The sequence below is a fragment of the Ammospiza caudacuta genome, chromosome 1 (genome assembly GCF_027887145.1).
Source record: "Ammospiza caudacuta isolate bAmmCau1 chromosome 1, bAmmCau1.pri, whole genome shotgun sequence".
NCBI lineage: Eukaryota > Metazoa > Chordata > Aves > Passeriformes > Passerellidae > Ammospiza > Ammospiza caudacuta.
In genome coordinates this window covers 72,133,167-72,160,434 of record NC_080593.1, presented here as the reverse complement: position 1 = coordinate 72,160,434, position 27,268 = coordinate 72,133,167, and the positions used below count along the sequence as shown (strand labels likewise).

The 27,268-nt window shown below is 39.9% G+C and overlaps 1 protein-coding gene across 1 annotated transcript; it reads right to left on the bottom strand.

Moving 5' to 3' along the window:
* Positions 1–24,745, bottom strand: KDSR (3-ketodihydrosphingosine reductase). The gene is made up of 10 exons (XM_058822543.1): positions 24,513–24,745; positions 17,431–17,520; positions 16,280–16,336; positions 11,387–11,452; positions 11,148–11,243; positions 9,992–10,183; positions 8,206–8,289; positions 5,778–5,861; positions 3,881–3,982; positions 1–3,519 (listed from the first exon to the last, which is right to left on the bottom strand). Exons 1-10 carry the CDS (start codon positions 24,618–24,620, stop codon positions 3,400–3,402), a joined length of 999 nt encoding a protein of 332 aa, XP_058678526.1. The 5' UTR covers positions 24,621–24,745; the 3' UTR covers positions 1–3,399.
* Between the last annotated feature and the right edge of the window lie 2,523 nt (positions 24,746–27,268).

Genomic DNA, 27,268 nt, shown 5'->3' with positions numbered 1-27,268 from the left:
TTTGTTGATTCTCCATTTATTTTGAGAAATATAAAATATGAAAACTAGTTTACAGTTCTGGCACAAAAAATGATGTCGCAATAAGCACAAAGTTTCTTTTTACAAATAACGCTATATATCTTTACCATTTAAAAGTGCCTAGAGTTTTTCACAGCAAATAAACTTTATTCACCTATATATTTTTCCTTATTAAAATATTAAATCTATTTAAATTGCACGTGAACACCTTGGTGAAGTAAACTAGAAGGAAAATTATAATAAATCTGTATATAAAGCAAACAGTCATTAGAAACTACATGGAATGGAAAAGACTATCGAAGCCTAAATTGAATCTTAAAGGCTGACCAAGAAAACAAGAGACAAGACAGCAAATGATATGGCACAAGTGATTAAATTATTGACAATTACACAGTAAGTAGAAAGTAAAGCCTATGTGAAGATTTTCACGGGTCTAATACACTGCTAAAACATTTCGATGCAGAGGTTTTGTAACATTTAAACTGGCAAGTTTTTCAACTGCTAAACATTTTTCCACAAGATTACAAGGCATCTCCTTCACTTTATATTGGACCTTAAAATGAGTACATTGGTAGATAGAGAATGTGCATAAGAAAACAAAATTTATACCAAAGGTTGCTGTAGTTGACAATTTACCTTGTTTTGACAGTAAAACAGTGGAGAAGTTTATCAGCTAAAATTAACATCACTAACTTGCAACTGCAGAAACTGGAACAATGAAAAAGATTATTCTTCTTGCTTTAAAAAACATACCTTGTTCCAACCTCCACAGCTGCTGAGGGTTCAACCTACAGTTTCACTGTCATGACAACCACTTACACTATGCAAAATCAGGTCTGCAAAACTGAGGTGTCTGGAGATCAGGGCCATAACTTTCACCTGGTAGCCTTACTCATCCAGATACTTGCACTGAATTCTATCAGTCATGACTGGGAGGTGAGTGGCAACCCAAGATGTCCAACCTGAAAGCTTTAGAGGCCCAGCTGCCATAGTGTTGTGTGTGCTCTGACCTTCTGGGTCGTGTTTCTTAAATGCAAACCCTTTAACATTCCAAGTCGAAGATCCAAAAATTCAAGTATCCAAAGGCTTACTGGTTTTAAGTCCTGACTTTCACGCTTGTGCTGGTATCAAGTCACATGCATAAGCATTTCTTTCAAACTACAACACAACCCATTCACCCTTTTTGGTATCTTTTCCAGGTGGTCAAAAGAATATTTGATCTGCATCAAAACCAGAATAACATAGATCATAGGGTCTGAAGAAGTGTTCCAAGGCCAGGCTGGATGGAGCTTTGAGCAATCTGGTTTAGTAGAAGGTGTCCCTGCTGATGGCAGGGGGGTTGGAATGAGATGATCTTTAAGGTCTCTTCCAACCCAGACCATTCCATGATTCTGTGAATAGCATTGTTATGTTGCTTTAAGAAACACAGCAATGTTGACAATGGATGTATGATAAATGCTCCTTTATGTCACTCACATTAAGCAGCACAGGAAATACAAATGCACACTGGATTTCTTTGCACTGAAGCCAAGCTGTTTAAAAATGCAGGAATACACTATACTCTCAAAATTAGTATTATATTATAGGCATGCACAACTTCACATATCTAAACAAAATCAGGAGGCAGGACCTAAAACACAGAATTGGTGAAGAATTCAACAGCGCCTCAACATTTGCAATCTAATGAATTTTCACCACTTAAAATGAGAGCACCAGTGTGATCCTCTCCAAAAAAATGTTTATAACCAGGTATTAAAGCAAGTTTAGTCTATGTGAAGGAAATTTGAAAAGTGATCAACCTAATTCAGAGAGGGAAAAAAACCAGCCTCAATAAATTACATTCTAAGGTTTTCCAGTTAACCACTTATTAATTTTTATCTCAGTTTAATTGAATACATCTCCTTAAATAGATATAGAGAATCTCTTAACAGAAGCAATCAATTTTGCCTATTTTGGTTGTTAAACATTACTGTCATAGAAGTGAAAGTGCCCGGTTTTACATATAATTTTAGATTCAGAGTACTGAATGAAAATGGAAATATGGCATTGAAAACACAGCAGTGCTAACAAATACAAAATATGCAGCTTTTGAAAAAAAAAGCAGCTCACAAGGCACTTATACTATAGTGGTCCATTAAATAAACTGTATACATAGTGCACCCTTAAAACATCATTGTTATGCATCAAGCTTTTTCAGTGTTAAACGAGATTTATTAGAAACAACCACTGGGTTCTGTATATTCTGAAGCAGTTATTGAGCAGCCTTGTTTCAGATAATGTAAATGAGACAAATTAGAAGTGGGTCATATAAGGAGAGTATTTTATGTAATTTCTCATGTGAAAGCTTTTCCGTGCAGTGATAAAATGCAGTGTGGAAGGCCATTCTGACACACATCTCTTCCCCCTGCTGACCCCTCTGCCCTGAAAAGCTACATTCCTGCTACTGGAAGAGCCCGGCATTTTAATTACAATTGATTCCATCATCAACCACTGGTTTGGCTCATCCTTTGCAGCTTTGAAATTAATGTGCATAACAGTAGCATTAAGCCACTTCCCTTTCCAGAGCAAAAACTGGCAGATTAGGTCTCTGTAAAAATTCTACATTGTTTCAATGGCTTAAAATGCTGAGTTATAACTGACACACTTGATACTGGTTTGATTTTTTTTTGTTGTTGTTCACAACAAACTTCAAAGGCCAGAAGAGCTACAGACCCGACCACATTTCCTAGCATTTCTCTGTGGGAACGGGTTCTTCATCTCCCTTTAGAAAGTATGCACATATTAAACCATACTTTTTAATTACTCCCACACTGAGAAAGCTTGGATCATACAAATGTATTTGTGATCTTCAGGTTTCCAGTTGTATGTTGGACAGAATAAGGAAAGCTGTCATTGACAGAAGGATCTGTAGATTGGCCAAAGGAAAAGTTAACATTCTAAATCAAAAGCAGTCCCAAAACATTAGCAAAAGGTACCACCTTGTTCAGGGGACCTCAATCTACTTCAGCCCACTCTGTCATGGTACTTATTTCATCCATAAGCACCAAAGTGAGAAAACTTAAGTATTTGTCCAGAATTACCGCACATTGTCCATTCTCAAATTCTACTCTGCAGATCACTTACGAGCTCTCCAAATTCTTTCCAACTCAAATCACCAAAAAAAAAAAAAAAAAAGATACCTAATCCTCATTCACACTTTTGCATAGTTTGGCATTTTCTGGATTTGTACTTTTGTTTTTTCTTTCATAGCTTTTGGGGGGACTCCTCTGTCACACATGCAAGTACTTCCAGCCTATATCCTTCAGGAGCAAAACTGAGTCCCACTTAAGCAGCAAGCTGTCCAGGACCGCTTGACATTCTTCTTTCCACTCACAGTAAAGATTACTCAGTTTTATCTGCACTTTCAGATTTTTCCCTTTGCATCATGCAGCGACGAACTATGCTGTCAAAACTTCCTAGGTAAAATAGGCCAATGATGCGAAAAATGCCCATGCAAACAACCTGGAAACAGAGAGAAACAGCTTTCAATTCATTTTGGATCCCAGATTGCACCTCATTATTGAATCATAATTTTTTTTTTAAATCAAGTTCTATGCAGGCATGTTATATAATCTCAGAAAACAAACTTACCAAAAAAAGCTAACTATGTAACAGTTCAGGACTGAGTAGCAGTGTATACTCTCAACTCAGTCACCAACTTGCTGCTTTAGCTTGGAAATACTACTGCAGTTTCCCAAACCCAATTGGCACAGTATTAACAGCCATTTGATGGAAAGATAATCCATTTCTGCATCATGTTCTACATTCTGAAATTATTTTGAACGATGAGAAATTATGACAACAGGTACTTCCCAAATCCTACCTGCTGAAGACCTTCAGTAATAGAAGTGACTGGTGACATCCCACTTGTCAATATTGACAGCATGTAACCATCTGATCCGACTGAGCTGTTGAAGTTCCCTTGCTGGATGGAAGGATTAAGAAAACAAAAAGTAATTTTCCCAGTTGTGGCCGATCATGATGTGTCTTATTTCAACAGCTACTCTTGATGGACACAGATAACTGATAGCACTAACATCAAATATTTTATTTTAAAAAATATTGCCACAATTAAGAAGCAAAATACTCCAAATATTTTGGGCTATACAGCAACATTCCAAAAGGCATTAATTTAAAAATGGAAAAGGAAGCTAACTCCTCTTCAGAGAGAGTGTGCTAAATTACTGCAGATTTTTACAAGATATAAAGGCTGTAAATTTCTTCTTGAGGCATGCTTACTTCTATGGAAAATACATGACAGTCTTCACAGGTATAAGCATATTTCAGAAACCAAATGATACCCTAACTCTATCAGATCACCAACCACTACTGTAATTGTATGACAAATACAGCTTGCCTTTTGTTAAAATTAGCTTGCTTATCACATGAGATTTGCAAGGGGGTGTATTTCAAACACTTGGTAGAAGGTTCTGTTTCACCTACATCAAGGATTTTTAACTGCAAGACGCAGCTTGCTAAGCAATTTAGAGGAGAGAAAAGGGGGGGAAAGATACCAGGAAGAAACACCAAATACAACCAAACAACTTTAATTACTTTACAGTAAAATTGCAGTTCTACAGCTCTCACTCCCAGGCTTCTCTCATTTGTTTTCATTTGACTTTATGCCAGACAGACTTTCTCAAACATTGTGGGACTAAGTCTGTGGAATGTGGAAGTGAAAGGAAAAGGTGGAGTTCCTGATTCAGGGTTAGGGGTAAATCTATGCAAAGTAGTAGAGGTTATTAGATCTGATTATTTCCCAACACACACCTGAGAGTACACAAACACCTTCTTGCTTCTATTTCAGTCTCTCTGCTGATTGGCCAGAGTGCATAAAGACCATGTCTGAACTAATATATGATCCAAAGTGTAGAAAGTATGGTATAAATATATCAGATGCTTAAGATGAGAGAGGAGATTAATTTTCCTCAATCACCAGAGAAGAATACTCTGTTAAGGTAGTACTTGCTTTAAAAACAAAATCAGACATAATTTTGTGTTTATGTGCTGTATCTGTGAAAACACTGTAAAAACCTCACAACTGAACACCTGCTGTAGATGTAAACCATGTTGAAGATCAAGAGTATTTGGAACTGCAAAGTCACTGCAGATTTTAGGATTCAATGGGTGTGCTTTATGATCATGAAATTTCATGTTTGCTTCTATTCTGAGATGCTTTATTAAGCTTGCAGCCATTCCCTAGCACAAAACATTGAAAAAAAAATCCTCAGAAAGGCAATACACTAAGAACAGCATTTCATGTATTTTAATCACTCAAATCACATACTTCAGATATTAAAAACCAAAAAAGGTCAACTGCCTTCCTTTATTGTAAAATTACTTTTATATGAGCTCATCTTCAAGAAAAATAAGAGTGCAACAAGCTTTTGAGGTTAGACAAATGGTATTTGATATATAAAAAGTCAATAGTTTAGTGCTTTCAAGTCAGTCATAATCCATCTTTGAGACATTGCATCATAGTGATGCATCATTTTAATCTGTCTGTGTACAACTTCAGAAACCTTTTACTTCTGAAAGACTATAAAATCGTTTGTAGGCACAGTGGCAGAAGAAGGAATAAAGAAAACAGCTCTTGTTCAAACTACCCTAAGAGAACTGTTTTGTGTTAATTGCTTTTGCATTTAGCTTAGCCATTATCTTACAGTCTCAGTCCCAGTCTCCTCACCACAGAACATGCTCAAAAAACACAATTTACTTACTATGGCATCTTTCACTATAACTCTGGCAACTTGCTCTGCTTGGCAAACAGATGAGGTTTCAGAAATCAGCTTCGTCTCTAAGGGCTTTAATAGAAAAACACCAGTTTAAGTTTGACTTAGCACACACAGGAGAGAAAAACATGAAGGTCAAATTTTGAGTCTTCTGTCACAGATGACATCGCTGCTAGCAAGTGTCACCTAAAACTCCCATTTAAACACAGGTATAAGCATGTTCATAAATAATAGTCCAATTTTACAAAGGGGAATGACAACTTTTCCTTGAGTAGTACGTTTTTGTGTATACTTTATTACTACCATGAAAATGAGGTTTTTTTCCCCCCAAGTATTTTATTTTTAGTAGAAGCTATCAAAACGCTTTAACTAGTTTTCCTCAATACTTACACTTGTTCATTAACGTTTTTTGCCAGAAATTAAGCATAAGGTGGGCCTGAAATATTTTAAGATCCTATAAAACAGCTTGCTTTTTTTTTTCAGGCCTACTGTAATATTTGGATTAGTTTAATTCTGGGATTATTATTTTTTTTAAAAGCACTTCTAGGGAAAAGTTGAACAACTACAGCTTTCTTATCATCAATTCAAAGTACTACAGTAATTAAATTTCATAGAAAAGGGCCTATTTCCCAATATTTGTAGAATAATGAGTTTTGATTTCATCAACCAAGCTCACTGAATTTTATTTTTTTTACTATGTGTATTTTAAGGGTGGCCGGGGCACATCAGTGCCTTTGCCAGCACAATCACATACAAAAACTTTTTACATGCATTCCTACAGTGATATGGCTCATGTCATCAGATCTCCATTTCACAGCCCCTTATTTACTTTTGAGCTGATTGGCCAGTATCAAATGAATCTGAATGAGCTACAGGGATATCAACAGTAATCAAATACTCTAGATCTGAGGAAAAAATAGCAGCTGTTCAGGAGTGACAGCTAAAGTTAATGACATGTTGGAAAGAAGGCAGGCAGAAATCAGCCATTAAATGCTTGATCTGGCAACTCAGCTGGCCAAGGCATGGCTGTCATTTGTGAGGCAGCTACCTCAAAAAAAAAAAAGAAAAGCTTACTGAATAAACACAGGAAAGCAGAATCCTAGCTCCTGACATTTTCTTTCACTACATTCAATAATTACAGAGAAAAATAAGGAGATGCAAGATACAGGGATATGACCTAATTAGTATTAAATATTAATATTATTTCAGTAGTATTAAATAAATGCAACAATAAATGAGTATCTGAAATGTCAGAGCAATGCAATATTGCAGAGATTTAAGGTACACTATCATGCTAAGGGCAAGTCATACAAAGAGGCCATGTAGGCTAAAACAAAGCATAATTCTCTCCTAAAAGACAAAACAGACTTTTTTGACAAATAAGATAAATCTCTCTCAATCTCTTTCAAAGAGAAATCTTAGATGAACAGTACATTCTCCTGGTGCCTGCTGGTGCCCTGAAATAGGCTAAAAATCCTAGAGAATATGCAAGCTATACAAGTATCTGCAGATGTCTAATTCTGGCACTTTATGCGGATGTGTGGGAGTGCACATTTAATACAGAATATCTGTATCAAGAAATGATGAAGTAAGAATTGTGTTATACAATCCCTGCTGATTCCTATTCAAAGGGTGAAAGACAAAATGGAATTCAAACTCAATTTCCAATTGTACGTGATGCTGCATGTTGAAAAGATGATAGCCTTAGATAGCAGATTTCTAGTTCACAGTATGCAAATAAAAAATAAAGAGATTTTTTTCCTGGTTACCTGATGCTGTAGTCTGAACAGGGGGCCTGAATGTGATTTTTGGAATTATACTTCACATGTACGGACATGGCAAATGACAAGAAGTGACTAAAGGTCAAAACTTTCACTTTTAAGGTAATCCAAATGAAAAAGGCCTCCTGCTGCTGACACATCCTTCTGAAAAGCGATACTGTCATTTCCACTATGAACACAGTGCCAGAGAGTTTCCTTTCTACTGCAATACTAGAGACCAGCCATTGCTGAACTGGGTCATTACATGCATTCATACAATTTGATCTGGTTGCAGGCTCCACTGAAGGAACTGAGGATTGCTCCCATCTGTCATATCTATCACAACAGCCACACATTATCGAAGATGCAAAACAGCAATTTTATTTTTGGTTAATTAAGCTTTAATATCAAAACAAACAGTGATTTTAGCATTTACCACCCCACAGCAATATTCTGATTGCATGCAGGAATACTCTGCAATGTTTCAGATCTTAAAGGCAAGTATTAAAGCCTCAGAACAAGAAACTATACAAAATTATCCTGCAACCTATATAACTCTGCATAGTTAAATACTGGTAAAATTGAAGTGTTTAAGAGTACTTAAAATCTTATTATGATTTAAAAACACTGATTTCAAAAATTGAAGGACAATTTACCTTTGTTTTACTTTCTTCTGCAAAGCCAGGAGTATCAGTATCTGGAGGATAGGCCACCGTTACATAGACATTGTATGGTTTTACCTGTATTTTACAAAAGCATTAAGTGTTACCTTAATACTGACAGCTTTTACATGTCCCTTATAATTTCATCAATTTCTCTTGCAATTAATAAGTTCAGCAAGCAACAATTCAGATTGCTTCTAGGGTTAAGTACTCAGCAATTTCAAGACCTGCAGCTTTGTCAACTGAGAAACAAAACAGCAAAGATTTTAAAAAGGTGATTGTGGTGCTTTTTCTAATAAAATTCCCTAAAAAAATTTGCAAATTATTTGATGAATCTTGGTGGTTTTCAAGACACCTAGGAAGAATATTAAAGTAGTTTAGGTCTATAATTTTACCAATTTCAATTTCTAAAAGAAGACTAAACCACTGTCAAATACCAGTACCCAACATTTATAAACACAAGGCCAAAAAGGCTTTCACTGAGGAAAAAAAATAACAAAAAAGTAAAATTCAAATTTGTTATCTTTAAGAGGTATACTCAAGTCTCAAGGCTTTCCAACCCACGGTATAAACTTGCAAGAGGTCAAAGTCTAAGGAGACAAAAAATAATTGGAAAATGTGAGGGAAAATGGAAGGTCTTAGATCAAGGATTGTATTTATTTATGTATTTGTATGTATGTGTCACAGAATTACATTACTTAGTGCAATCCTATTCAAACTGCTACAATGCAAATCTGTACCACAATACAAATAAAATAAAAAATTAATGAAAATATTCAGAGGGCCACGATAAAGCAAAATGTTGTAAAGCACCGAGCATTTTTATTTCTATTATGAAACATTCTATATTGAACACACTTCCTGAAATACCACACCACACGCCCATAAACACCCTATTTTTAGTCTTGAATAATTCAGTCTCCAGAAAAGTATCTGCCACCAGTCTGAAGAGAGACCCTGCATTCACACTGTTCTATCTGGCAGACCAGAAGTGATTAGAGGCAGTTTTACCCCACATTCTTATCCTGATCAAGGCATATGACAGGGACTATGTAAGGGTCTGGAACCAAACAAAGGCATTTCATACATAAACACATAATTACTCAAATACACATTCCTGACAGGAAAATGACAAAATTAATTTTCAAATCAGTTTTATCTCTCTTACTACAATGTATTTACCCACCTTGTTCCACTGAACAATGAAAATAATGTTTGGTTTTGGTCTTAAACATAAGCTTAGATCACTGCAGGATAAAAAGCTCATATATATGAAAATACTGAAGGGCGAGTAACCGCAAACCCAATTTTTGTTTTGGTGGACAATCCTCAAATTCTAGCTTAGGAGTTTTACAGTTTCATATACCACTTACCATGGACACTCAAACAAACTGGCAATCTCATGCATCCATGTGATATCTTCAAAACCATTTTGCACTTAGAACCATGAAGAAGGCTTTTAATCAAGAGTCTTAAAAATCTAGTCCTTTTAATTAAAATAAAAGATGAAAAAAATGTCTGCACATGTGGTCATGCTCAGTTTTAGGAACAGATTCAATCTATTCCCTCTTATGCAACTGAAATCAGGTTAGTTTCTACAACCCATGCAGAGCAGTAAGGTTGTACTGCTGCCAAATGAGGCAAATAACACACAGATATTAGCAATGCTGCACAATACAAACCCCCCCAGTCCATTTGAATGAAAATGTCCTGTGCTAAACAGGACAGTTACAACAAAATTGTTTATAACCAAAATTATTTAAAACCATTGCACACATACCTCCATTTGCAGGGCTTCAGCCAACCCTCGAAGAGCAAACTTGGTGGGAGAATAAGCTGTATATCCAAACAGGCCTAGCTGGCCAGCCTGAGATGACACAAAGACAATCCTTCCCATTCTGCGCTCCTTCATGGTAGCGATTACTGCTCGGCTTGGGTAAACACTGCCCAGGTAATTCACTGCCATTAATCTCTGTACAAACAACACCAATATTGGAGCATTTGAGCCTCAGAGCCAGAATTCTTTAGCCAGCTGTTTGGTCTTATTTATGGAAAACACCCTACTTCAGTCTGCTTTAACAATCAAGTTCACCAGATCTGTTCTGGCAAAAGAAACAACTGTTTTCTATTCTACAGCTTCATAAACTGTTTTATAGCTAAAAATGTCACTCCAAGCCAAAAGAAATCCTGTAAGTCTTAATAGCATCCAGGATACTGATAATACTGTGGACCATATGGCCTTGAAGGAGAAAGAATAATATTTCAGGGAAAATCTAACCTGAACAGCCTCCAGGAAGCAATCCATTTAGGCATGATGCATGAAAACGTACTGAAAGTTTAAAGAGCTTTCTAAAACAGGAAACAGGAAAAATGCTATGTATCTACACGTTTCAGAGATTTTATTCTTTGCCAGGATAGAGGGAAGTCTTTAATTTCATTCTCTACAAGACATAAAACACAACTGATAGCCTATACAAGCAATAAAATGGATGATTCAAATTTTTTATAAAATTATGCCCATTTAGAATTTTCAGATGATTCAGCATTGTCTGTAGATGAATGGAGGCCTGAGGGCTGTGGACAAAAAGTAGCCAAAATACAGGTGTTTTAGGGTGGCTTTTTTGTCTTTTCATCAGAGCAGCAGCTTCTCAAGCTGAAACAATATGTGCATCTCAGAACTGAACACTGATAACAGCTGCATTTTTCTTAAACAGGTTAAAAATATTTTTGAAAAATCTTCAAGAGAAAAAAATGAAACTATATGAAATCATTAGGAGAGAAGTTAGAGGCAACCTTTGCAAATCTGAAGAGATTCTGACAGCTAGCACAAGTCAAGTATAGCACTGGTCAAGTCTGCAGACACAGGGATACAATCTAATTGTTAGAATGGTTAAATAAGAAATCATCTTATGATAAAATAAAGTATGCTAACTCACTTCAAAAGAATTCACTTCAATATCCTCAAATTTGCCTGTAACTGATGTTCCTGCACAGTTTACGAGCATGTCAACTGGCCCCAACTTCTCCTGAGCCTGGAAGAGAGGACAGAGGTTAAGATATTCTTCATGAGGAAAAACCTTCCTATATCACCGTACAAATAAGAGACTATTTCCAACAGAAATACAACACACAGAGATAAGCTCAAGACACGTAGGTGAATCAGTTATTTTCTCACCTGTTTTAGAACATTTTCCACTTGTTCATAGTCTTTAGACACATCAACAGAAATACAGAGTACAACCTAGAAAAGAAAAGTGAAAGCACATTTTCACAACACACTAAGTCTAGTAATTGTTGACTTAGAGTCTTTCAAAATGAAACAAGCCCAATGCCATATCTTTTCCACAAAAAAAAGTCTTTTTGACAAGATATTCTGCACTTCTTACACACTGGAGAAAGCAGTTTCTGCTACCTCCAAGCTCCTCCCCCTCACACACAGGTTCTAGTATAATAAAGATTACATTAAGAACAAATAAGCACTTCATGATCTTCAAAGCAGTGACTCATGTGCAAAGTACAATTTCTAATTTACTGTACTAAGAAACACTACTGACAGAGTTATTTACATGAAGTTTAGTAAAAGCTATTTTAACTAAGACAATCAAAATTCCTCAGCAATATGTTTAACTTTCATCAGCTAAAAATAACACAAACCATCTGTATGGCTTAGGCTCATCTTTATAGAAAAAATTGGTTTTTTCCACCACATAGCAAAGCATTGTTGCAGCGTTACCCTGAAATGGTAGCACCAGCAGTGCAAAAAAAAAAATCTTTTCCAAAAGTTAGGAAGCAAGTGTTAAAAACCCTCTAATTTTAATACTTGCAATGCACACTACTTCCTTATTTCATGACTTTTTTTTTAAGAATAGTAGTAAACCTAGTTGCATAATATTTAATTGGGACATCTCAAGGACAAAATGAAAATAAAAATTCTAGGAGAAACTGACTCATTGCACAGTGTCATAAATATCTAAAAAAGTGAAGGCATGTGTACATATTTACATCTTGTCTGAAAATCAGACATTAAGGGGTTTAGTTTGAAAGATATAGAAAAATTAAAATAACCAGGGAAGAAAAAAGCAGAAGGGAGGGGTGGGCAGGCAGGATGAAGGAAAAGAAGTGATAGTGATATGGGTTTTTTGCAGCTAAAAGTTAGGCCCTGTTTTCCTTGAAAGTTACTGACTACTTTCAGCAAGATGGTCTCAGAACCTAGGTTTTCAAACACCTTCAAATGAACTTCTGGCCAAAGAAAGCACTGCTTCTCTTGGGTTACCACTTCCAAACTGTGACTGCTGCAAACACCATGTACTGACAAATAAGCTCTACTCTCTCTGCTAAGCCATCAACAGAGCTCTGGGGCAATTCCTCATCTTGAACTGAAAAGCCATCTCCTATTGCAATAATAGGAGGGACTCCTGTATTCTTGTTCCAGCTTCTATCCTGTTACTTTGGTCAAATTAATTTAAAGGTTGGAGATAAAATAAAACAAAGTCATCAGTAGTTTGTAAAAAGTATGCTCATGACCAATTATCATGGAGCATGTGGGCAAACACACACACACACAAAAAGGCTCACCACAGTGTAACTAACTGCTTTGGCAGCCAGTCATTCGTCAGTCCTGCCCCTGGTCAGACTGTGACACTTCTTAGCTGCATAAACAGCATCTGCCTGCCATTCCTGTACAGCAGGTTGGCTATTCCTGCCTCCCAGCACCGTGTGTAGTTGGACAGCAGAGTAAACTTGTGGCACAAGTTATTGGCAGGAATCCCCTTAAGGCATTTATTGCATTTTGGAAACATTTATCCTTTTCATAAGTCTAAGAACAAAACAGCAGCTGAATGCAAGCAACACTGAATTATCATTTGGATGTCTTTGCCAAGATCAGTGAGGGGATGAAGTAAATCATAGTTCTCTACAAAAATTGGAGCAATTTGTTTATTTTACAGATTGCACAGATTAGTTACACTGTGAACAACACACTTGGGAACACAGCTTTTACTGACTACTATCATGTTTTACAATTCACCTCTTGGCTTCTATTATTATACATTCTTTCTGCTGCCATATACTAATTACTTTTACTCCAAAATATGGACCATAGATCCACATCTAAGACACCAGAAGCAGTCTTATGCCCAGCCCTGCTCATCACATTTTGTTCTAAATATTGCATGATGTTGGATCATTAATAATGCCTTTCCCAATAGAAGATCAACTCAATCCCCAGTAAAGTAACAGAAAATATTATAGATTAGAAAAAGGATTTTAAAAATACTGGAAAAAAACTCTAAGGGTAAGGATTTTGCTGCAGTACACACCTATATCCAGAGAGGCTGCACCATCAGCACACTAAATCACAGGCAAATGTGAAACATTAAAGGTACATACTGGCCAGACTCTGGTTGTCAATGCAGCTTGGCTTCAAGTATGTCTCCAAGAGCAGAACAGTGACAGTACATGCTCAAAAAATAGTAATCTTTTCTGAGGATCTCTGCCTCTTGACATGGGACCACTCAGTGTTTCAAGGACACAGACAATGAGATCTGCAGGAAGCTTGCAGGTGACTCCAAGCTTGGTGGTGCAACTGACACACACAAAGGACAGGATGCCATCCAGAGGAACCTGGACAAGCTTGAGAAGTGGGCTCTTGGGAATTTCATAAAGTTCAACAAGACCAGGTACAGGTATTGCATCTGGACTGGGGCAATCCTCCCCCTCCATTGATGCAGGCTGGGAGAGGAACTGAGAGCAGCCCTGGGGAGAGGAACTTGGGGGTGCTGGTGGATGAGGGGCTGGACATCACCCTGCCATGGGCACTCACAGCCCAGAAAGCCAAATGTGTCCTGGGCTGCATCCAAAGCAGCGTGGGCAGCAGGGCCAGGGAGGGGATTCTGCCCCTCTGCTCTGGTGAGACCCCCCCCCACCTGGAACCCTGCATCCAGCTCTGAGGCCCCAGGAAGCACATGGACCTGTTGGAGGCCACAGAAATGACCAGAGGGCTGGAGCACCCCTCTTATGAAGACAGGCTGAGAGAGGGGCTGTGCAGCATGGAAAAGGCTTCAGGCAAACCTTACAGCTGCCTTTCAGTATCTAAAGGGGGCCTACAAGAAAGCAGAAGAGGGGCATGTAATGATAGGACAAGGGGAAATGGCTTTAAACTGAAAGACAGTAGGTTTAGATTAGATACTAGGTAGGAATTCTTTACTGGGAGGCACTGGCACAAGTTGCCTAGAGAAGCTGTGATTCCTCATCCCTGGAAGTGTTCAAGACCAGGTTGGATAGGGCTCTGAGCAATTTGGTCTGATGGAAAGTGTCCCTGCCAAGAGCAGGAGAACTGGAACTAGACAATCTTTAGGGTGCCTTCCAGCCCAAACCATCCCACGATTCTGTGATCTACTAAAGGTTGCAGTCAGTGTATGTTACTTACACCAGGCATCACCTTTCTCTACAGCCTTTCAGTAATCCTTTTGTACAGCTCCTCTGTTCATCTACTGTCACTTTACAGCTTTTGATCTGTTGCTCCAGTGCCAGCTCTGCCCCAGACTCCCTGCCTTCTCCAGTTCTGTTCTTTCCATTCAGATCAGTCAGGCTTCCCTGAGACCACATCCAGAACCCAGAGCTACAGAGGAGCCAGCCTGCCCACCACCTCTGCTGCCAAATGCTTAACCTGGCTGCAAGCCTGAAACTGCTTCTGCAAAAAAAGCCCTAGTCACTCCACACTGGAGCTTGCTCAGCCTTGAAGGTGCTTTTGGAGATTTTCACTGAAACTCCTAGGTACATGCACCAAATAATAGTCTTTTTAGAAGTCAGCATCTATCAAGCTAGGACAGATTTTAACAAGAACATCCTGACGCAGTGTTTGACAAGGGATTATCTGTAATGCTAAGCTTGGGAAACTGCTAGAGCAGCTAAAAGAAAATGGTTATCAGGATTTTTTTTAATGGGCAAAATGCAGCTTCTCCTCACCTCAAATAGCTTAGATTTTCAAACAAAGTTGCTCTGAGTAAGGCAGCATGCACAGAAAAAAAAAAACAAACCAGCTTGAGCCATTTGATAAAAATATAAGGAAGCATCTATCTTATCTTATAAATGGAGGTATTAAAAAATTTTGTATAATTTTCAGCGACTATACTAATATTTGTGCCAGCAAATGTGCAGCTTTTTTCATTGCTTCTTTTCAACAGAATATCTAGTATATCAATTCAATTCTTTAAAGTAAGTTCTCAAGTATAAGTAAATTATCATATCAGCTGGGACTGAGGGCCCATAAAAATTATGGACAATTGAATTGCATTTATTTGTGATCACGAAAGGAACTTAGTTACTAAGTTACTTTTATGATAACAAAGTTCTGGAACACAAGAAATCAAAGATGTTAACAGTTTCAGTACTATTTCCCCTCTCCCCTTCATTATTAGTAGTAAGAAAAAATTATTTTACTATTTCACCTCAAGTTTGCATGTTTTGAACACAGCAAGCTTAGCAAGTTAGTACTTCCGCAAGCTCTAAACTATTGCCCTCATGCACAAGTGCATTATCTATGCAGCAAAGCAGCTTCTATGTTTAGAAGTCTCTGAACTTCACAAATTTAATTTGTGTAACTGGTATAGGAATCAGTCAGGAAAAGGAACAAAAGTATGACCTAGTGAAATAAACCTGGGAACAAGCAACTAAACTTCTTTCCCAAGACACATGCTGAATTTATGAACCATGTAAAAAACATGGTATTTGAGGAAAAAAAATATTGGTTCTTCCAGTTCATTTGAAAGAATAAAATGCTTATCAAGTGACAGTAAACTGCAGCTCTCCAAAAAAGCATTCTACACCTACAGATGAAGACATCTTTTTCTAAGAAAAGCAGGCTAATGCACTAACTAGGCGACATCAAATATAGCAAAAGCTCAAAACATCTCAGACTGGTAAAACAGACTGGTATTCCTCAATCCGAAGACTGAGTCCTCACTCAGTTTTGTCAAACAGCTTTGTTTTAAATACAGGACCAGTGAACTGTGTTGTAGTCGCTGTCTTAAACAAAACACACAACAGCCCCTCTTGGCAGTGACCTTACCTGCTTGTCATTAACAGAGTACTTTTCTATTTCCTTCTTCGTCTGCAACAGCTTGTTCTGAAACGGACACAGAGACTACTGAAACATAGTTCTGAGAGCAGCCCTCAGTACTTCAATATGGCTTAAGCCCTAAAGCCCCCCAAAGTTATCCTCAAATAGTTGAGAACATTTTACTGTCATTTTGAAGACTTACAAAGACCTGAAAACATGACATTTATCAAGAACTCACTACTCTGTTTTTCACTTTGTGTTCTAAAGCCAGTAATGACTTCCATAGATTTAACGCTTTTGTTTCATGCTACAGAGAGCACCTGAAACTGTAGGTATTGATTCTTCTCCTTTATTTTGGCCCTATTTTAATTTTATGTGATATTACATAAACCTTCCTGCAGAATAATCACTGGCATGAAATAATCAAATCCCAAAAATCTGGTAATTTCAAAGTGTAATAATCCTTTCAAGAAAAATTCTCTTAACTCTGACTACATTCAAGGTTATGTAAAGTAAGTTCTCAAGTGTAAGTAAATTATCAAATCAGCTGGAATTGAGGGCCCCCCAAAAATTAAATGTTTTTATTTCCAGAATAATTAGGTTTTTTGCAACAAATAAAACAACAGCCTGTTATGAAAACAGAGTATTTCCAATTAAATTCTGAATACCTCTGAGTTAAAAAACAACAAAAAAAAAAACCCCAACAAAGCAATGCTTTTCCTTCCAAAGCTGATGAAGAGGTTTTCACTAGTAAAAAATATGATGATATGCTGATTAGACACCAGTACATTCTGTGAATTTTAGAGACGATTAAACTCCCACATGTCACTTACTGTAGGGAAATTCCACAGTTTTAACCAGTGTAGGGGTTTTCCTGATTTTGTGCTCTGGCACAAATCTAGACAATGATATAACAAATACCAATAACAAAAGCAACAGTACTGGTGCAGTTTTAAATCAAGCTAATCACAAATTCCATGTTGGGCTATGCTTCTTAAAAAGGCAGCCACCTCTGCTATTCAAATGCATTAATTTGGAATGCTTAGGGTCCCCTTAAAATACACACCAAAGTAGTATGAATAATCATCTATTCCAAAATTATTCCCCACCTATACAGATTTTGTGAACAGTTTAGACAGTAAAATTACACATGTACTTACCTCATCCCTTGCAATCAGTGTTATGAAAGCACCTTGCTTATAGCATTCAATAGCAATGCATTTTCCAATTCCACTGGAGCCTCCAGTTACCTAAAAGTTGTTTGAAAATATCAGTGTTAGTCCACTATTCTCATCTCTTCTCACATATGTATGAGTCAAATCACATGAAAATTCCAAAAACAAACTGAGGTTAAAATATCACCCAATGAGACAGAAATACAGGAGACGCACTAAAGTTAGCTTACTTATGGAGTATGAATGAAACATAAGATCTGAACAGATCAATGAGCCTTTGTTTCCACCTTAAAACCAGTTTTACCTCCGTTTTTGTTCATTTCTGTTGTCAGGCACACTTAGACCACTCCCACATGGGCGCTCTCACATGTTCCATAGGCTACCTCTAAAAGCATCTTGTTAAAAGTCTGAAATCGCTATGAATGCCATGACACTGCCATTACATACTGCCCCCTCAGACCTGGCCACAGTAGAAATTACTTGTAAAATCAGCTATTGCAGATTGTTTTCTGAAGATGTCATCATGCAAACATAAACAAAAACCACTTTCTTTCTTATTAAGGGAAAAATCCCATTAATTCAACAATTTGCCCCTTGTAGTGTATTTTTCAGTCCCCCAGTCAGAAACTTGAACTGTCCCCATTCCATCCTGCTATTTCAGTTTACTGGGGATGCCAACACCTAAATTTTGATAACTTTTTCTTCTTCCTCCAAGCTGTACCATCTGGATAGTCTTATATGCAAACAGGAAGTTAATATTTCATTAATATTAGACAAACACAAGTTGATGGCTACAGTCCTGCATCATATGCTGCAGGAGTGTACCCTGACAAATCACACCAACATACAGCTGAAAGTCACCTTACCACCTCTCTCACTACCCTCAATAAACCTCTTTATGAACTGCCTGTGAAACAAGATGTAGATGACAATCCTGACCTCTCTTTTTGACTAAAATAAAAATGTCTGCCTGATCTTTAGGTGACCTGGATCAGTCTCAGTCTGCATATGCTGCTGGTTCTAGGACACTGGTATCTTCCTTATATACTCAAGTTATTAGAATTTTCCTTAAACAGCATATTAAAACTCATGCTGAGAAAATATTGTAACAAAATACCTAGAAGCAGTTATTTTAAAGAAAAACACATTGATGAAATGAGTTTGGAAGAATTGGAAGAAGATGAAATTCAGATTTCTTTGGAAATCATCATCTTTTGCTCTTCATCAAAACCTTTCCAAAGACTCCAGTGAAAGGCTACCTCCTCCATTTTAAAAAAATGGAGGCATTGAGCTAATTAGTGTACCAGCAATGATCCCAATCTCTAACTACACATCCTATCAAAAGCCTTGTGTTGTCTTCTCATTAGGTAATGTCTCAGTTTTGTTTTCAGAAATGCATTATCCTCAAAATTCTTTCCACTCCTGGAGGCAGTAAAGTCAGAAGAGTCAGAAGTACATTCCCATGAGTCACTAAACTCTTCTTTCATTTGAGTATTTTACCACTAGCCTTCAAAAATAGCTTAGTGCAAATAAAATAATCCCAGCAAAGATTTTCGACACAATCCACAGTTTCTGACTGGCTCATCTTGAGCCGAAAATGGGCCAAGAATGGGCGTAGCACTCACAAAGACTAATTTCGGCACTTTAGGCTTCCTCTGTTACTAGAGAGAACTGCTTCAGATTAACTTCTGACTGACTCTGCAAGATCAGCTTCTCAGTACCCAAACCTTTGAGGGTAACTCCAAGAAATACAAAACCCTGTCTGCAGTATTACGAAACAACAACGACAGCTTTCAGAGTAAATAAGTCCGTAAGAGTGCGAGTGTCAATTATTGATTTGTCACTTCAGCAGAACCACAGAATTAATTTAATGATTCATTAGGGACAGAAGCAACAAATACACTGAAATTCTTAAAATAGATTGCAATATTTCAATACATAGCTGAAAAGGTTAAAATAGTTTGATACATTCAGGCAGACCTCAGATCCACAGTACGTGAGATGCTTCCACAGATCAGCAGCAGGTACACCAGCACTTATCGATGGGCATGGAAGACTGCTCCAATTCCAATTTTTGGTGAGACAGCTGACTACTACCAGCACAAACTGGTGGCTATCAGAAATGGGTCAACTACACCAGTGCTTGAGGAATTCTCTGCAGGTGAAGGTACTGGCACCAAGCCTCCAGCTTGTCAAACAGCGCTAACGTTCACTTCAGAAAGATAATGTCTGAAGTCATGCAAGGAACAGAAAAAGGAAGTTTTTACTTACAGTCACACCCAAGAACAGAGCTCATATCAGATTGGTTGATGATAAAGTGCAATATCAATTAGCTGGGAACTTTAGCATTTAGGTGGGAGGCTGCTACAAGCACGTGGGAGGTTGTTACTAATACATCTTTAAAGGAGCATTCACCATGAGTGCTACTGTAATAGCAAAAAATAAAATCTCCAACACCAGTGAAAAGTTTGCTTTGTGCTATAATGAAGTTAACCTAAGCAAATCTATGAGGTCTGTTAGGTATGTAAGTTCCTAACATGCTCAGAACTAACAGAAGAGCACACACCTAGTCTGCTAAAGACAACATTATTACAATTACTTACCCTTGTGGCTAATGGTTCTACACTGTCACTGCATTTCATTAATTATGGACATTTGAATTGCCACCGATCCCATTTTTATATTTTACTGTAACCCAGCCTCAGAGGAGTGACCAAAAATAAAAATCTGACCACTGCAACTCAAATCACAGATTAGTATTTTGACAAGAAGGCACAATTAAACCTTAGCATTAATTCAGATACTCAGAATGCAACACTTGAGCAGTGTTACTGAGCTGTTTCCATGCTTAAAAAGAAGAGGTACCAAACTATGTATGCCAAAAAGTACTTGGCTACAACTTGTTGAGCTATGATCCCTGATAACAGAGTTCAATTTTTAGGGGTCACAGGATTTATTTCCCCCTTATAAGTGGAAACAGTGGTGTGAGGTACAGAGAATTGATTTATTAGATCTTCAAATTTGAGATACTGGAAATTCATTTCATTTGATGAGACAGTCCAAATCCAAATTAACTGAACTGTCATCAGGAATGATCAAGACTTGATATGGCATCTCCAATAGAACTTAGTAACTTTCACTGAGAACTGGATGCAAGCTGGCTTCATGCTTTGAGACAGTGCTCTGACAGAAGGTTCTACTGAAGTGGAACGTGCCTTTGAGCGGCTCTAAGTGGTTAGCAGGTCTGACTAGGCTCGAAATGACCTCTTGCCGAAGCACTCGGATGTGTCCAAACCACAAATCTTATCACTCCCAGCACAGGAATGACAGACACCAAGATGGGCCTTCCTGACAGCTGACCACAGTCACCAGGCTGGGTTCTGCACAGAAGTGGGGAAATTACTGGACTAGAGACAACCTACCTGCAGGAGAGTTTGGCACCATCATCCTGAACTGCACCTACATTAAAAAGGGCCCTTGTCAAACTGAATGGGAGACAACCCCAAGCAGGTCCTGCCATTGCTATTCCAAACTTGGATAACTGCATTCATAACACTGAATGCAAACTCAGGGGTCTGGGTTCTTCTCAGAAATTTAACTTGGTTTTAGAAAGATTAAGGCTGAAACAAGGGGAGAAGATCAGCGTTCATATTTCAGCATGGAGTTTTTAAACATCACTCAAGAACTTTTGTAGAGAAACTGAAGAGAGAACATGTGTAGAGAGCAGGTGTAACACCCCTGACAAAGGGCAATTAAATGTGGTCTGAGTGAGCTCAATGCAAATGCAGCAGTGGTGACTGCCTTAGCCTATTTTCATACTCCTGTCTACTGTTACAGCCAGCTACCAAAATACTAGCTCATTCTCACAGAATCCGTGACATGTACTAGTTTTTAGCCTGAGACCAAAGGAGACATAAAGCCAACGGCAAGATAAGAAATGTATTAAACTGCCTTCTGAATCCCAAAGCACAAAGAAGTTCAGCACATGAAGCCGCATCTCTACAGCACAAAAATAACTTTTATGCCCTTTCTTTGAGAATGCTTCCCTAGTCACACAAGAAGTTAAAAAGTATTAAGCATCTAAGAAGCATTTTATTTAAAATAAGTTAAACCTAATGCCTGAGCCAATTTAAGAGCAGAGAAAGCCCTTATCATTTAGTGGTGCTAGCCGGGGTAAAGAAAATACATAGCAGATAAGGATGGGGGTGGCGGGGGGACAGGGGGTGAGGAACCCACAAGATTAGACGATGAGTAATTTGGAGTTCTCTAGACTCACTCTGAATAGCACTCCTTTTCTAAGAAAAAAGGGCTCTTATAATTCTATGATTTTTCCAGAAATCACATCTTGCCTAACACAGCAAGGGCTTCTGTCACGCAAACGTGCAAATGACTGTGGGAGAGGACAAAGGAAAAAAGCTCAAGTTTTCTGCTTCAAATTCCTATCCCAAATGGCAGCCACAGTAAGTTATTCAGCCATAACTCAGACATCTCCTAACCATAACTGCTAGGAGTAAAGAGAAATAATTTTTCTGAAGGATTAAAAGTGAAAAGAATGCTGACTTAAGTTGAAAATTCAATAACTGGTATGTAATAGCCTCTGAAATTGCCTAATGACCTTCCTTCAGAAATGCAACAGATTTCATTACACTTTGAACAGATTCGTAGAAAGAAATGTTTCTAGGGAAGACTGTCTTTTTCTGCTTCAGTAAAGCAATTTATTCGGGCATATTTTGAAAAATTATAGTGTGCAATGACAATCACTCACCCTGTTGAAAGGGCTCAGCCAGCTATATACACAATTTGCAGGTCATTCTTTTATTTATTTCAACAGTGCGTTTAACTGAGGCCTGATACTTAAACAGATTTTGATCTTTTTCAGTAAGAAGACTTCAAAGAAACCCTTACATAATGTTATGGTCCTTAAATATTTTCATGAAGTCTCTCAGTCATTTCAGTAGCAGAGACTGCTCACTCCCACCATGCGATTAAAGAATACTTTACACACACAACATGGGAAGTCTTCTTAAATAGTATTTCTGATTTACATTACCATCATCCCATACTTTTCCTTACACGTGACATTAGGGAATCTGAAATCCACAAGTACAAGTGTGCAGCATTATTAACAGCATCTACACATCCAAGAACTAGTGACCTTCAATCCAGCTGTTCCATATTTCATTAGTTTGCATAAGCACTTTAGGAGCATAACTGAAGTCAAAATAAAGCAAGCAGTTCTACAAGTGCTGACATCAATAAAATTGTTTGCCCGCAGATTTGTATTTGTATCAAGTTGGATATATCTTACAGCCTGTAAATGTAAGATCAAAAAAAATGTAAGATTTTTCATCATCAATACATTCATATAGTTAGTTTTCCAGTTGAACTCCTAATTTTACAGGACTTGCAGGAATACTGTTTTTCCGACTTCTACTAGTACCAAATGGAGCATAAACTGCTAATTAGCAGCAATGGTTACAGGAAGGCTTCTCCAACAAGAACAGTCTCATCATTTTTAATGTGAATTTGTTTTAATGAACTCTTCTGATTGGAAGAGCCATCACAGTAGCTTTTAAAGAGTTTAATTACTACACAGAACCAACAAAACTCCATGTAATCATTGCATATATAAATAAACAAAACCAACCAAGCAAAATCCATTTCACTTTTTGTTTGCTATTCTATTTCTTCACAAAAGTCACAAAAGTGTGTAAGTCTCCTTCACCTTTGCCTTAATAATCATTACTCCTACAGGGAAAGAGCCATAACCCAAGAACCTTAATGCAACCTTGAACACACCTCGCACCGAATGTAAAGCCAGATACAGCACCCAAGTTAACACCTACTGCAAAAAGCAACTGCGGAGCACTGTTGCAACTTGGAAACATCTTAATCATTGTGGGGACAGCTCCATCCTCCAAAGAGGAACTCCAAAAGATAATAATGAAAAAAACCAAAACAAAACTACTCACTTACAGTAAATTTAAACAAACGGTAAACTGCAGCTTCTCTGCACAAAACATACCCTGGAGATTTGGAGATAAACTAAGAAAGCTGATTCAAGGACCCTGAATCTTTTGAACCGCTTAACTCATTCGCTGTCATGTGCCCAAATTCACTATTTTGCGATGTCTCCAAAAGCAAATGGGTAGTATTCCTCTTTCTTCCGTCCCCCTCTTCCCCTCTTCCCAAGCCACATATTCATATAACTTCCAGCGATGTACTACTTATGGACTCTTTCAACAGTATGCTCTTCCAAAGACTTCTTCCTACCATCTTGTCAAAATATTGCCCAAAGACATCCATATCAATGTGCTTAAAGATGAAAGGGCGCCCAAGTGTCATCTGACCACTTCCTTTGTATTGGTTTTTCCATTTCCTCATACCTGACTTGGTTTTTTAGACCAAGGAGATCATAGATTTGGCCTTTGGTTTATGCGTGTGTACACACACCACGTCATTACCCTGGGAGATGCTAAAAGAAAAGAAAACTCGAGGTAACCGGTGGCTTTGGAGAATACAAAAGGAATGTCTCAAAAAGCCAGCGCTGAGATTGGAAGATGGTGACTCAGACCATCGCCTTAAGCCAACCGGGACACGCAGCGGTTGTCAGAGCCATCGGGACAGGTCATTTCCTTATCACCCGGGACTTGTGGCTCCCGGTGTTTTGGTAGCTCGGGGTGCCACCGCCAGCTTTCCACGCTTCCTCTCGGAGCCGCGGGCATCCAAGGCTGGCGCTGCCCGGCCGCCAGCCCCGCTCCGGGCGTCCCCAAACCTCCCGTCCCCGCCGAGCGCCTTCCCCGCTCCTGCCGCGGGATTCCCGTGCCCAGAGCCCCGGCTGCCAGCGGGGCATTGACCCCATCCTGCGCCCCACCTCGGAGACAACGGCTTCCTTCCCTCGTTCCTTCCCTTTCCCGGCGCAGGGCGGGCGGCTCGGGAGCCATCCCGCCGCCTCCCCCGGCGCCCAGGCCGAGCGGCAGCGCCCGCCCGCTGCCTCCTCCCGCGGCGGAGTGGGACGGCGACCGCGGACCCCCGCCCATGCCCTTCCCGAGGGGCGCCGCACTCACCACGACGTGCGCGCCGGGCAGCTTCAGCGACTTGGGGCTGATAAGCGGCGACACCATGTAGAGGAGGAGGACGAAGGCCACGATGAAGGCGGCGGCCAGGAGCAGCATGGCTTGGGCTGCGCCGGCGGAGGAGGGGCAGCGGGCGGGCGGGGGGCCGAGCCCCTCGGGCGGGCGCTACGGCGCGGGGGTCTTGGGACCGCCCGTCCGCTGCCCGTGCCGCGGCGGGACCGGCGGGGACGGCGCTGCCGCGGCGGGAGCGGGAGCGAGCGCGGAGCGGAGGAGGCGGCCGCGGGAGGAGGGCCCGGCCCCGGCCGCTCCGCCGCCCCATTGGCTGCCGGGGCGGGGCGCGGGCCCGCGCCGCCATTGGCCGGCGGGCGGGGGGCGGGCGCGCCCGGGTTGGCGGCGCGGCGGGGCCGGGCCCGAGGATTGGGGCCCGCGGCGCTGCCGGGGTCAGGGACGGAGCCAAAGGGCGGCGGGAAGAGGGAGCCGCTCCCGGCGCGGCGGAGCGCTCCCTACGGGACATTTGCGGCGCTGCGCGGCCGCCCCCCTCGGTCCCTGGCCGTAGCGGCCTCTCCCGGGGGCACCGAGGAGCGGCCCCGATCAGGAGAGCCCGGCCTTGGCGGCGGTACCAGCGGCAGGGCAGCGTGAGGGCGGGCCCGGCCCGTGGGCTCGCCGCTGCCGCCCGCCCCGAGATGGGCGGTGCGCGCCGGCTCGCCGCGGAGGCGTGGGCTCGGAGCTCGCCCCGAGTGCCCTGTCCGTGAGGAGGGAACTGCCGGCCTGGGGACGGAAAGGGGAAAAAGCCCCTGACGTTGGTTAACCATGGAATCGTAGAATGGTTTGTGTTCCAAGGGACCCTAAAGATCACCTCGACAGAGCCTCCTGCCGTGGGCAGGAACACCTTCCGCTAGAACGGGTCGCTCAAAGCCCCGTCCAGCCTGAATGCTGCCGGTCATGGGCCGTCCACAGCTGCTCTGGGCAACCTGTTCCGGTGCCTCAGCACCCCCGCAGTAACGCAGTTCTTTATACCCAACCTAAATTTCCCCTCTTTCAGTTTGTACCCATTCCCTTTTGTCCTGTCACTACAGCTCTTGTGAAGAATCCCTCTCTGTCTTTCCTGCGGGTTCCCTTCAGATACTGGGAGGTTGCTCCGAGGTCTTTACACAGACTTCTCATACAGAGAATGAAGCACCTGTTTCGTACACCAACTTGTTAATGCATTGCCTGAGGTTACCAATTGACATGATGAAAATTGTGGAGTTGTGTCGGAACGTTCCTGCAACGTGCACTCGGAATGGGATGAGGGCAGAGAGCTCTCCCTTCTATGGGAAATATCGTGTGTCAGAGAAGTAGAAAACATAAACCCTTTATGCAAGATGATTGACTGACTTTATCACAGTGTGTTTTAAAGCCTCTTTTACATCATCGCTCCAGTAAAAACAGATGCAGGTTCTGTGGGACTTGGTTTGCACAGTGGTTGAGCTCCTCTGGGTTCTTCTGCTGGCTGCACTTGAAGCTCTTGCTGCTCTCTTCTTCTAAATCCAAAATTTTTTTCAGCATGATGTTCCCTGCTGAGTGAATCTACAGGTTTTTCATGTTATTCACATTAAAAGAAGATGAAAGCACAGTTTTCAGCTTTGAGGCAGAATATTGGAACAAATATTCAAACAAACAAACAAAAAACCCAGAGCAGTCTGAATAAAATAATTCCGTATGTTTGACTTAGACGTTTTGATATTTATTTAGGATATTTTCATTTAAGTTATAATTATTTGTAACTTAAAAACTCAGATTACTTTTTCCTAGTAGTTAATATGCAGTTATTAGCTTGTACAAAATAGTTCCACCTCCCCCCCCCAAAAAACCCAAAACCAAAATAAAACAAAGGAAAACCTAAAATCCCCTAGGCAAGAGGGTGTGCAGAAGGGCGTTGAAAGTAATATTGTAGAGGAGGAGATTAGAAGGAGTGAGTAGGTGGAAATGGAAACAGAGTTGTGGGCAGGGATTATGCAGTTTTTAGGGTGAGAACAAAGGACTCGAATTTGATGCACTAAAAGGATGAGAAAACCAAGGATTAGTCTTGAAACGGGATTGATCTGGAATATGTCTTTGGTGGCATTTTGGATCCAGTGCTTCAGAGGTGGAGGCACAAGGAAGCGAGAGGAAGATACTGTGAATAATAAAAAAAAATGCTAGCTGCTAGGGTGACATCCATGGCAGCTGATTAGTGAGCCATCTAAGAAAAGCATGTCAATTATGTTGTTAGCAGGAGTCAAAATAGGATGTGGACAGGAAAAAGCAGCAACCAAATATGTTCATTTCCTCTTTTACATATGGGTCAGTCCATATGTGCTGTCTTTCCAACAACATCAAATTGACACAAAAGAGGAGATTAGTCAGATAATAACTATAGACTGTTTCTAGACCACCCCCACAAGAGACATTGAGGCTTTCAAAGCTCAAATGTCAGCAGTATAGAGATAGAGCAAAGCAGACAGAAGTAAATCTGTATTTCACCATATAACTCTCGAGATCAAGGTGAGGTGAGGACATGAGTGCAAAAATCATCTGCACTAAGCTCGCAGTAAAATGAAGGTTAAATATTGGTAGGGGAACCTGTACAATGCTTGAATTTGTGATATTGCCCTGGTCAGTCACAGTTAAATGTTCACAGCTTATTAATGGGGAATTTCTCTTGTAGTAGATTTCTTGGAAAATAACATACTGCTTTTTCCTTCTGGCTAAGAGGCCATTTTAGC

Excerpts from the sequence above, each read along its gene's own strand:
- KDSR (XM_058822543.1), bottom strand. The coding sequence starts at position 24,620 with ATGCTGCTCCTGGCCGCCGCCTTCATCGTGGCCTTCGTCCTCCTCCTC. Across the intron at positions 17,521-24,512 it reads TGCCCGGCGCGCACGTCGTG|GTAACTGGAGGCTCCAGTGG; the intron begins GTGAGTGCGGCG and ends AACAACTTTTAG. Across the intron at positions 16,337-17,430 it reads CACTGATTGCAAGGGATGAG|AACAAGCTGTTGCAGACGAA; the intron begins GTAAGTACATGT and ends TGTCCGTTTCAG.